Genomic DNA, 13056 nt, shown 5'->3' with positions numbered 1-13056 from the left:
TAATGATGAATTTGAATTATGCATAAGAAAAAAATATGTGATAATAGCGTATATAATATATATTTTTATTGATAAGCAAAAATTAACTACATAATAATCTTATCACGTTCATATTTTATTTTTACATTTAAAGTGTTTAAATACATAATTATTTTATTTTAATATATTTAATAGATATATAATAATTATCTATATTATTATATTAGTTTTAATTTAACACGTTTCAAATTTATTTTTATATTTAAAATTTATAAATAAATAACTACTCCATACTTTGTAATATTAAATATAAGATATCTTAAAATGAATAAATAATTAAAATAGTACTGTTTATATATATAATATAAATATCTAAATTAGAATTCCAATATTTAAATTATTTTTATCGTATTTTTATTAAAAGTTATAATTCGCACGATACTTAATAAAATCATATTTTATTTTATTTTTAATAAGATAATATAATCATTATTGATTAACGTTAACTAAAATATATTTAATTAGTTTAAAATATTGAATTAATTAAATATAATAAATTATTAAAAAGTAATTAATTAAAGTACCGAGAATATTCCCAAAGTGAGAAATTATTGTCCAAAAAGTCAGTACGTGCGTTGTCCTCTCTTTTGTCGCTGCGCCAGTAAAAGCAACTCCTTTCGCCATATCTGATTCCCGAAGTAAAATACCCTGGAAAGACAAAAATACAAAAATACCCTTAGAAAACGCACGATGAAAAGACAAAAATACCCTTGGAAAACCCACGACCTTTTTGTCGTCGTATACAACACTCACCTGCCATTCACAATTCGTCAACCGTCAACCCATATGTTAAATGTGACCCTTCGCCCTCCTACACCGGTCTTACTATATTATTATTATTATTATTATTATATACATATATATATAATAAACACAATATAATATATACACGTATATATTATTTTTTCCAAAAGAAAACACAATATATGAAATCAGTACAATAAAATAATGAAAACTAACTCTCCACTGTGAAAAAAAGCATAAATAAATAATAAAGCTTGTTAATTTTATAACCATTATTATTATTATTATTTTATATCTATAATAAAATTTTAGGATCAATTAAAATATGATTTGTGAGGTTGATGAAATTAAAATATAATTTCATAATTAATTTATATACATACATATATTATAATTTTGTATAATAACTTGATGAGATGATGAATTTCATATTCTAAAAGACTTTATTACATTATAATATTATTTTGTGGAATTTAAGCATTTTAATATATTTTTTTTGGAATAAAATGAACATTTAATTTAGTTAGGAGATGATGGAAGTTTTATTTGAATAAAAAATTAACTATTTAAAAATTCAAAAGGTTAACAAAAATTTGAATATATTATTTTAATTTTATTAAATTTTTTTTGCTATTTTATGTACAAATATATTTATTTATGGTATGGAGAGATAAAAAATAATAAAGATATAAATTTAATTTTTTTTTTCAATTAAATTCCCATTGGGTATGGAGGCCATGACTCTTCTTAACTCTTCGTATTATTATTATTTTTATGTATAATATTATTTATTATAAAATAAATAAATATTTTAAGTTTTTATTTATAAAATAATTTATGTAGAATAATAATATTATCATCAAATAATAATATATTAACTTTTATTAATTAATTTAAATATTAATTTTATTTACTTCTATCACTTTAGCATTGAAAAAATTGTTTGGCAACTAAATTATTTTAATAAAAAAATAATTATCATGGTAGTCGATTTACGCGATTCTAAAAATAAATTATTTTAATATATAAATATATTAAAAAAATGTCGTAATTTTTAATGTCCTTCCATTTACACAAACCTACAATGGGATGAGGTCGTCATCGGTGACGTAGGTTTACCGTCTTGACCAACGGGATATCGTTCATTTTCAGTGAAACAACATTCGGTTCTCGTATTCTATGGTTCATGGATACAAGGAGAATCAGTTCTATTCCCCTCTCTAGTATTCAATACTGAAAAACTAAGGTACGAAACCGATTCTCTCATTCTTTATCTCTGTTTAAGACTGTAAGGATTTCTCTCCTTTCTTCTCTTCCAGGATTCTAACCAATCATGGATATTAGCGTTTTGAGCTGTGAGTTTTCTAAGGTCTTTGCTAACAATTTTTGGATTGTTTTTGTTTAGTTTGTAGAACGTTGCGTTGAACTGAAGCTGGATGTGACATTTTTTGTTACTTGATCTTTCTTGTTTGGTTTCTTCTTTTCATTTGCAAATTTCTTTGTCGTTATGATTCTTCTGGAGTTTTTGTTTTTGTTTTTTATTGTTTTTGATAATGAGATTAGTTAATGAGTTTACGTTTCTGAGACATTCTTACTTTTAATTTCTGTATCTTGCTCTTAGTTTTTTTTTTTTTTGGCTTGTGTCTGCCTGCTCTGTTGATTAAAGGACGAATAATTTTGCAGTTTATAGTTTAGTGATTGGATACTGAGAAATGTTAGTGGAAGGAAGGAATTTATCGTTTGTAATGCGAATTTTCTAAATGTTAATGGGAGGAAGGAGTTTATCGTTTGTAATACGAATTTTCTAAAACTAATTCCGTTCAGAGGCTAGTTTGTGTTTCTGTAGTTGTTTTACTATCTCAATGGTTAACCTCTCATCTCTACTTTGTAAGATAAATAGCCTTATCAAGAGATGATCTTATTTTATTTTGTTACAAGAGTATCTAATTGCCAGTTACTTCTATCATTGCTATTCTCTTTTTCTTCTTTTTTGTTCTACTATCAAGATATATCTCTAGCTTCTCCTCAAATTTCAATCCTGATGTGGCCTAAGAGAATAATTTTTCTCAGTGGAAGCTCATTTTTGTTTATTATCTTCTTGCAGGACCTTATTTTATTTTTGTGACTAAAAACAAATTAATTACTGAAAAGAAGAAGGGAGAGTGTAGTGTTTTATGCATTCTGATTTGGTGGCCTAGTATCTAGCAGGTCGTGAGAAAATGGCTTTTGGGCCATTGGTTTGGTATTGCCAGCCGGTATCTAATGGGGTGTGGGCCAGAGAAGTGGATAATGCATTTGGTGCATACACACCTTGTGCCACTGACTCCCTGGTGGTAGCTCTTTCTCATTTGGTTCTACTGGGCCTGTGCCTCTATCGGATATGGCTGATAAAGAAGGATTTCAGTGTCCTCCGCTTCTGTCTGAGGTCAAAATATTATAACTATATGTTGGCATTCTTGGCTGGCTGCTGTACTGCAGAGCCTTTGTTCAGGTTGATAATGGGAATTTCTATTTTGGATTTGGATGGGCAAATGAACCTTGCTCCATTTGAGGTGTGTTTCTTTACTTTCTGGTATTGAATGGTTTTCTTCTTTGCTCTTGGCACAGTGGCGATCGATGTTACTTATGCCTCTTTGATATAAATTAAAGTAATTAGATAAAATGTCATACGCTCTCCAATTATTCAGTAACAGGATTGCATGTTTGTGCAAAGCCTTCTTGATTCATATTGGAGGATGAATAACTTTTTCTATGTATCTGTTACATTTTTCTGATACTTAGCCTGCTAACTGTTTCACGTTCTTATTTGGCGTTGTGTGGATAATATCATAACCACTTCAAGTTGCTACAAATTTGTTTATGAGGTTGCTTAGATGTTTCAAGTTATTAACTTATTTATGAAACTCCATAAGGTTCTGGTTAATGGCCAACCCAAAAGACTAAGTTAACTAATGGTAGTACACAGAAATTTCTCATCTTTTGTGCCACTGGAAGGTACATGCAAGAAGCTTCTTCCACATATATAAGAAAGATACAGATGCTGATTTATTTTTTTTAGATCAGATTTTTTTTTTTAAATCAGTAAAATAGTTAAAGTTGCATTGCTACGATCAACTTTTTTGTGTTTTGTTTGAACAAAGGAAGAATAATATGAAAAGGAGGATAAGCAAAAAGCCAATACAAAATAGTAAAGCCACTACAAAACCACAAAAAGCAAAGGAGAGAGGATAAACAAAACCAATACAAAATAGCAGCCTAGTAAAATATCTGAAGAGAAACCCCAAAGAAGACCAGTTAATTGAATGAGTATTTCATCTGTTACTTTGCTTCACAAAAGCTGATCAATGGTACCATCTTTTATTGGTCTTTGTTATAGAGTGTAATATTCATGTATTTCTTAAGTAGTATGCTAGGATTTCGCACAACATCTCTGCATCTACTTGTAAGATAACCAATTTATATCAATCTGAATATCCAGGCTCATAAATGTTTAAGTGTAATGTTAATGTACAATGCAAACAATAAATTAGGCTCTTGACTATCATTTTAAAATTTTAAGATAATTGATTACAATCAAATTGTTTGACATGATATCAAAGATAGATGTCTAATATTCAAATCTTGACCATTTCTTTTTTGTTAAAATTTAATTTCACACAAGATATGAAGGACTCGGACTAGCAAGCCCATTAAGCTAAAATGTGGATCAAGTTCTCGTACCTTATACTGAATTTTAATTAAGAAAATAGGTGACAACCAAAATTTTGAATTCTATGGTCTAGACTTTTGAAACTGATACCGTGTGAAATAAATTATTGCAGCAAAATTTAATTTTTGCATGTCAAAGCATGATAGAGTGTAAATAAAATAGGCCCAGTAGGTTGGGTTTTTAGGATAATGAAGTTAAATTTTTTTCTTTTAATTTAGTATGGTACTGGAATGTGAAGTATTGAGTTCAACCTTGGCCCCTGTTTGTTTATCTGTTGACCTTTATCCTGTAGACCATAGTTGTGCCGTGACTTTCTCTGTATTTTCTAGCCTAGAATTGGGTTTGATTGATTCACATGTAATTCTGTTTACGCATGAGAGGGAGTGTTAAGATTCAATTTAAATAATAAATTGAGTTGCTTTTATCAGCTTAAAGTTGTAGGCTAGTTGGTTACAATCAATTATGTAGTCTATATATTTTTATAAACTATAAAAACAGTGTTTACCTTTTATCCTCATATTACCGTCATTTGATAATAGTGAATTTGTTATCTCAATGTGTCAACGGATATATTCTTGTTTTCCTGGCTGAACCATAATGCAAACGTTAACCTTGATTTATAAAAGAAAGCTTTTGGTATGTTAGTTACTCCAGGTTGTTTGGTAGAGCATCTTCCAGTCTGTTCTTGGTTTCAATTGCAATTTTATGATCCTTCTTTTTTAAGTTTATATTTCCAAATATCTACTTTTTACTAATTAACCAGGATAATATTGAGAGATTGCATTGATGTACTAAGGTAACAAAGAAATTGCAGTTAATAATGATAGATTCCAGGATTTGCATGGACAAAGCTTACATTTCCATAGTTAAGATGCAACCAGCACGCACTTTATTTCACCAATTCCAAAATAAGCTCTAATTTGTTTTTGATATCACCTGAACCCAATACTAGTCTGCATGAAGAATATATCGGCTGCCGTTGACATCAGTGACCTTATTGACAGGCTGTTGCATTTTCTGCACTTACAATATTTTCTATCCACCTTATTTGCAGGTGATTTCCTTGATCATTGAAACTCTTGCTTGGGCCTCCATGCTGGTCGTGACTTGTGTTGAAACTAAAGTTTATATCCGTGAATTTCGATGGTTTGTAAGATTTGGAGTAATTTATACTTTGATAGGGACTGTGGTCATGCTGAATCTTGTTCTTTCAGTGAAGGCGTTCTACAGTAGGTTTGTCTTTCTCATTAATTTTAGTTGAGGGCTTTCTTAGCTGAAGTTGTCCTCTTTCTTTTGAAAGCTTACTTTCTGTCTTCATGTCTATCTCTGTTTCTTCCAGTCTTTTCTCATTTGTTTGTCTCTCTGGTAAAGCAAATATATCCCTTTGAAGCTTCAGTTTTATGTTTCACTAATATCATTGTGCAGGATAAACTTACAGTTTATGTTTTTGCAGGTCTATACTTTATATTTACTTCAGTGAGGTCTTCGTTCAGGTTTGTGGTCACGTCTTGCTTTCCAAAATTCTTTTTTTTTTCCCATGGGTCTCATTCCTAGGACATTACAGGTCATTTAACATGTAATATTATAAGACCTAAGCCCTAGACTCCTGTACGGTAGGATAGGCTATATTTGAAAAATTTTTTTTATAGAGAAAATTGTAGACCTTTACAATATTTTCCTAATGTTTCTGTTTACCCATTTATTCATCTGGAGGAGGAAGTTTTTGGTCCCATTCTGCATTTCAATGCAAACATGAATTAAATGTAAAACAGCCTGCATATTTCTTGGATTGATATTATGTCAATTAAATATTGCTGATTAGGTGATAAAATTCTCATTTCTTGATGGTTAATTTGTTAACGCCATCTGTACTGTGAGCAGATTAGCTGAAATAAATGTACAATTTATGCACAAATATGATTTTTTGGGGCTTGTTTGTTATTGCTGATATTTGTGTTGTGAGTTTAGAAGTGTTGTGAAAATGACTGATACATTCTGTTTACTGCAAATTCCAATTTTACAGAATAAGAATGGGAATATAATGCACATATGATAGAAATTTGAATTAAAATATTTCATTCCAAGTCAACTCTGTCTCCAATTCAAGTATTTTTCTGATTTTCTACTTGATAGGTGAGAATTCAAAATCATTGTGGAATCAAAGATACGAGGGAAGCTGATTAAATTATATACTAAATGTGTAAATATTGACTAATTTCTACATATAAAAATAATTAAGATCTAGGAATTGAATAAGAATAGAATATGTTTAAGCCAAACGCAAGGAAAAACAATTTTAAGATGAAAGCTGTATCGTTTGGTAAATTTTACTGTAAAAGTGTTCTCAAATAAAATAATTATAATTTCTGTTGACATTAGCAATGAATGTTGGAAAGAAACAAATTTTTTGTGATAAAATGTTAATTATTACATTTATTTGAAATAATATTAAATATTTCTCTTGAAATTTTATTGATTACGTAAATTAGTATTTATTCTAATTTAGTTATATTTTATTGCATTCGATATAACTATTAATTTTGAATCATCATTATTTAGTGTTTAAATACAAATTATTTCAATAAATAAAAAATAATAATTATAGATTACTTTTAAATTTACATTTTTAAAAATGAAATTAATAAACTAGTAAAATATAAAATTTAGTAGATATATGCATTAAAAATACTATTCACGTGTATTTATTTTACTTCACTTTTATCAAAAGTAAAAAAAGTTTATGCATCAAACTAAAAGCATATTTCTTTTTGGTGTTTGCCAGATTTGGCCAAGTAGGCACTTAGTATGTGCAAATGACAATTTATTGCATTCTGATTGAATTGTAAAGCATGTTATGATTATCTTTAAGTATTGTCTGTTTCAATCCAGGTTTTGTTTGGAGCACTCTTGTTTGTTTATGTCCCTAATTTGGATCCTTACCCTGGTTATACTCCAATGCCAACTGAATCTGTTGATGATTCTGCGTATCAAGAACTCGCTGGAGGAGAGCAAATTTGTCCTGAGCGACGTTGTAACATTCTTGCCAGTATGTACATTTTAAAATTTGTGCTGCCAGTGTTAAAAAAAAAAGGAACTTTATGTTTATTAAACCAGTAGGTACCTAACTGATTGGTTAAAAATTATACTTATTTATTCCCCAAAGTTCTATCTCCAAGCTGATTGTTCACAATATATTAATTAGTTATTGGTTGTTATTTAATTCCCTCTTTTGAAAACGGTAATGAAAATGTTCTGAAATTGAAAAATTTCAAGTTTAAGAGATCTTTACCAGAGCCTTTAAGTTCTCTAGAAAAAGCTACTCTCATCAGCTTTCAAATTAAATTTTTGGAAAAGCTTATAAGCTACTTGGATCACGGAATTTTTTCAGATGAAAAACTTCTGTACCTCTTTGTTTAGTATACTTATTTTTTGCCTCTTTAAAAAAAAAAAAATTTATCCCATGAAAGAATAATTTTAAGCTTTTACCCAGCCTGGAAGCTTCCTTCTAAATAGAAAATAAGCAAAGCCAAACATCCTCTTTTTTCCCGTTCCATCCTAACTTTTGGCATAGTGCGAAGACAAATTCATCAATGTTCTCTAAATTATTTAGTAAGTTTTGCAGTTCCATAGTTGTCTTCTTTCCTTGTTTTTTCGACAGAAATCTGTTTCTCGTGGATGAATGGTCTCATGGAGCTAGGATATAAAAGACCTCTCACAGAGAAGGATGTGTGGAAATTAGATACATGGGATCGGACTAGAACACTGAATGACAGGTGCGTGCCTACTTTTCCTTTATCTTCGTCTTTGAAGTTCTTAATAATTGAAGTGTCATGGTATTCAGTGACATTTTTTCTTGAACCTGTAGGTTCCAGAGTTGTTGGGTCAAGGAATTACAAAGGCCAAAACCGTGGCTTCTGAGGGCATTGAGTTGTAGCCTTGGGGGAAGGTAAAGGAAGAAACTCTCAGCAGATAGTAATTTCTCTGTCAGACCTTGTTATATGATTAAACCTGGCATTTTCACCATTAAATAACAATTGAGGATTTGAGACTAAACCAGGAAAAATGAAACAAAAAGAAATATTTGGGGGTCCAAGTGAGAAGATCCTAACAGGAGGAGTTATTTTTATTGTGCTCTTAGGTACTGCAAAAGAAAATAGAGATATCAATCTCTTTTAAAGTCGGTTGGTCCTTTAGACCAAAATGTGAAGATGGATTTTTTTTTTCCAAAGACAAACAATAAGAGAAAAGATAGTGGAAAAGAAACTTTGGTGATTAGTAACTATAGGAAATTATGGTGGATGCAATAGATGCATAAGGAAAAGTAGTTCTTTGTTCTTATGCTAGTTCTAACTGGCTTTTGTTTTGGAGCTTTTAGATGGGTTGGGGGCTGGGAAGGCCTTTACTTGGTAGTGTTGTAAGCTCTTGTTTTACATTTTTGTTTTAGTTTTGGATTAGGAGACTTTCTTTCTTTTTTTTTTTTTTAATAATTGTTCCTTTTTCCCTTTTTTTACATCTTTTATTTTTCTTATGTTCTCAATAATGCTTCTTCTTTTCTTAAAAAAAGTTGTTCTTTTTTCTGAGGGTATCTTGGTCTCGTTTTTTCACTTTTTTCTTCTCAATAATATTTCCTTTCCTATAAAAAGAATCTTATAAGAATTTCCTATGTTCTTGTGTCTTTTTGTTGAAATTGACATTTGATACCTATGTCCTTATGTAAAATTTGCATCTAATGTATTTTCTGCCACAAATTTTATAGGTTTTGGTGGGGAGGCTTCTGGAAGGTAATAAATACACTCTTCTGATTTATTTCAAAGAAAAAAAAAATTCACTCTTCTGATGTTTGTTTGAAAATTTGAAAATTTATTTATTTTAATCTCAGGACAATCTTATCATAGTATCATTTTGTAAGATTTACCTGTGTAGTTGATTAGAATGGTTCTGCTGTTAGCTATGAAATACTGAAGAATATGATTGGTGTACAACTAGTGCTGCGTTGATATACTTTCCCTTTTCCCCTCTGATAGTTTATATATACATATCTAAGAAAAAGAGCTACAATTCCTAGGAGGAATATACTCTTGTTATTTTAAAGCTATGGATATTTATGAAATATGAAGAACAAGTTGTCTAAGACTTAGGCTATATTTGGACTTATTAAACAATTATTATGGAATTCATTTGGAAGGATGAAAATTCTTTAGAAGTTGATAAAGGAGTTGACTTCTTAGAAAATCTGATATAAAATTGAAGCAATATGTTATAAATTCTATGGAAATTGAGGAGATTCAGAGCTTATTGTTTTAGTTCCACTTAAAATTCTGTACGAGGTAAATCTTTATCATTTTGTGAGGGGTCTTTATCTACACCTAGTCGACCTAAGCTCCATATAATTTCCAAAAAATTGTCCATTTGTTTCAAACTTAGCCTTTATGTTAGTAAGCCTGGTAGTGGGTACCCATGTATAGTAGCATCATGCAAGCTCAACCTTAAATGTAGTTCAACAATTTGAGTTTCTGTTTTTTCTTTTGCCTTTTTTTTTTTTCCGGTTTTGGTTGTTTCTGACTTGGAACTCGGGATAACTAAATGTTGCCTTTGTGCTGTTAGTCTTTTCCCTTTTATTTAGTGAATTCTTTGAGAATTCATTATTTTATGCAATTTGGTGACAGTTGAAGGCTTAGACTGAAGCTATTGTGTTTGGTTAAATTACTACTGGCAAATCTTCTCATCTGTTTTACGCTTTGCATTAACTTGTAGATTGGCAATGATCTTTCCCAGTTTGTGGGGCCACTTTTACTGAACCAGCTCTTACAGGTTAGCTGTTTTGTTCGTTTATTCTTGATCCACATGATAGAAAATTTATTTCAAAGAGCTCTTTATTGTGGTTTTTAAATGCGTGTTTATTTTTAAATATGTATCAGAATAGAGGTACTGAGTAATTGTGCTTAAATTAATCCATCCAATGAATGGAACCTGGCCATCCTCTTTAAGTCAAAGTAAAGCTGCCAGTGCTCCTTTAGCCAGCATGTAGCTGGTTTATACTTGCAAATCCATGATTTTGATATATTTCATACATTTGGTAGAACTACTTTTATTGTAAAGTGCCTGTTAGCTTAAGCCTGTCACAGATTAAGGACTAGCAGCATCTCTTTAGTCTTAAAAGATGGTTGGTTTACCAGAACCACTCCAACAGTCACACTTTTGTTATAGCCAGTCATTTTGGGGATTTTGTTGATCTTGTATGCCTATGTTCTCTTGATTATTTCAACAACATTTCTCATTTTGTCTAACGAATTACCTGCAGTCTATGCAACAAGGGGATCCAGCTTGGATTGGTTATGTCTATGCATTCGCAATTTTTGTTGGAGTGGTATGAAATAAAGCTCCTTTCTAATAACAGTCACAGAATTATGCAAAGATATATTAACAATGCTGCCTCTGTTTCTGGCCACTTATATTTATTATGCCATTTTCTGCTTTTCGATGATATTAATTCTTGTTACATTCATATGCCTGTTACTAATAGAAAATACTCTATTCCCATCTATCTGAAGATAACTTCATTGCCAATCAACTTCAGCTATGACCAATAAGATGGATAGCCTAACTCTTCTCCTATTCTCTGAAATTCTAACATAATTGACCTCTTCACCTACTAACAAAAGGTCAAAGTACTTCCTTTCAATGACCAAAATCTTTATTGTGGAGATATCGGCATGGAAAAGAAGAGAAACCGTATGGATTGCCATTTGTTTAGCACACAAAAAGTTCTCAGGAGGAATTTTATTTCTCTAAAACTCTCCTTAAAAGTTTCTAAAGAGCTAGCGTCCAATAAATTTGTTGTTGTCGAGTCTTAAAGCTTTGCTCAAGGATGGCTGGACTAGTTTTTAGAAAAAGTTGTTGTGAACCCTGTTGGAAAAGGAAAGTGTATATATTTTTTCCTTTATGTAATATATAGAATAAGACCTATTAAAGTAAGATCCTATTTACGGTGGAATTGTCCCATAAATCATTGAATTCCAAGATAATTACGTTTCCTTTTATATAGCTATAGTAACACTACAGATATGTGTGTAATCACTTGTTATATTCACTAAAAATTCAGTTGTCTTCACATGGTATTAGATTATCGGAAAAAGAAAAAATCCATAGCTTCTCTTCAATAAAACCTAACAAGTATTTATTGCCAGAGTCAAAACAGAATCCTAAAACTCAAAGAATCGGCCTTAGCCGCACGGAGCTAGAACGCAAGTGGCTCCCAGCTGCTCACTTGCCATAGCAGTTCATGACCAAAAGCTGCACCCAGCTAGCCACATCCAGTTGCAGGCCTCCATCTGCAGTAGCTGCACAACCAACCCCTTCCAGCCGAGATAGCTGTGCACCTCCGCATGCTTCAACTGCATGACCACTGCTGCTCACCTCTCAAGTGGTCGTGTACCAGCCTGTTCGGCCTTAACCAGCCTCCATCACTGGTGGTGTGAAGCTGTGCAGTCCCCTTCTTGATCAGCCTTCATCACTAGTAATTTTTTTTAAATAAATCACTAGTAATTTTTTCTACACAAAGTAACCTAGAAGGTGTTGGAAATTACAGAAATAAATTATCCTGCTCAAACAGAGGAGACTATTAGATCCCAATTATTCATGGAATTGCAAATCATTCAGGCAGCATAAAGGCTGCATTGAAAGATCTCTCTGAAATTGTCCTAACTTGTTCGTACTAAACTGCAAGGAAAAATGAAAATCAGTCACCTCAGATGCACAACATCAAAACTAGGAGATCATTAGTTTGAAGTATGGGAAAATAGACTCAATGACTATGACTTTATCATGGAACTCCATGATACTCGAGATTTATGACGTGCATTTTCATTTTCTTGCCTACTGCCAAAGACATTTGGACCCACTTCATTAAAGATATTTGAAGGTTAGAGATGGCACCCAGGTATATGAGGTTTAAAATGAAGAAGATAGCTGCAAAAAAAGGTAATAAAATAATTACAGAATATGCCAATTGGGTGAAAGCTGTATGACAAGAACTGGATGACTACAAGGTGTTGAAAAATTAAATGTCTTGAAGATGTTGCTGTCAACAATTCAATTGTGAAGTGTGTGAATGATCTAAACATAAACGTGTACTCTTTCCAGTTGGAGATGCCAACACTAGCCTTTTTCATAAGATGGTAATGGAAGGAGAAGCAAGAATGTCATCGAGGAACTTGAATTTGGTAATGGTGTCATGGAGAGGAATACCAAGGCTAGTGGTAAGGGATTACAAAGTATTTTCATGGATTGCATTGGGAAGAAGACAAGCACAAGCCATTAATTGAAGGAATTGAGTGGGCCCCTATCCCTATGGATATGGTCGAGAGCATGGAGATATCCTTTAAGGAGGATGAGATTAGACGAGCTCTATGGGATTTGGGCAAGGACAAGGCACTGGGCCCTAATGCATTATATTGAGTTCCTTAAGGATAATTAGGACATCGTGAAGGGGGATTTGATCAAAGTCTTTGAGGAGTTTTTTATTAACGGGAAAACATGTAAGAGTATGAATTCCATATTTATTA

At 31.4% G+C, this 13056-nt stretch overlaps 1 protein-coding gene across 2 annotated transcripts in view; it reads left to right on the top strand.

Moving 5' to 3' along the window:
- The first annotated feature begins 1870 nt into the window (after positions 1-1870).
- LOC110819648 (ABC transporter C family member 2-like) overlaps positions 1871-13056 on the top strand; it is a 42445-nt gene continuing 31259 nt past the window's right edge. The window contains exons 1-11 of one of the 2 annotated variants that reach the window (XM_088211261.1): positions 1877-2029; positions 2103-2138; positions 2888-3335; positions 5547-5725; positions 5946-5985; positions 7382-7538; positions 8151-8265; positions 8358-8438; positions 9249-9273; positions 10247-10303; positions 10794-10859. In XM_088211261.1, coding sequence (XP_088067387.1) covers positions 3003-3335; positions 5547-5725; positions 5946-5985; positions 7382-7538; positions 8151-8265; positions 8358-8438; positions 9249-9273; positions 10247-10303; positions 10794-10859 — 1053 coding nt within the window. In that variant the 5' untranslated portion in view covers positions 1877-2029; positions 2103-2138; positions 2888-3002. Of the gene's footprint in view, positions 2030-2102; positions 2139-2887; positions 3336-5546; positions 5726-5945; positions 5986-7381; positions 7539-8150; positions 8266-8357; positions 8439-9248; positions 9274-10246; positions 10304-10793; positions 10860-13056 lie in introns of both variants that reach the window. The other variant, XM_088211260.1, reaches the window with a different exon arrangement.

The sequence above is a fragment of the Carica papaya genome, chromosome 9 (assembly GCF_054855325.1).
Source record: "Carica papaya isolate Zhongbai chromosome 9, ASM5485532v1, whole genome shotgun sequence".
Taxonomy (NCBI): Eukaryota; Viridiplantae; Streptophyta; class Magnoliopsida; order Brassicales; family Caricaceae; genus Carica; species Carica papaya.
Note: the sequence above shows the minus strand (reverse complement) of the source record. Positions and strands in the feature narration are given on the sequence as shown.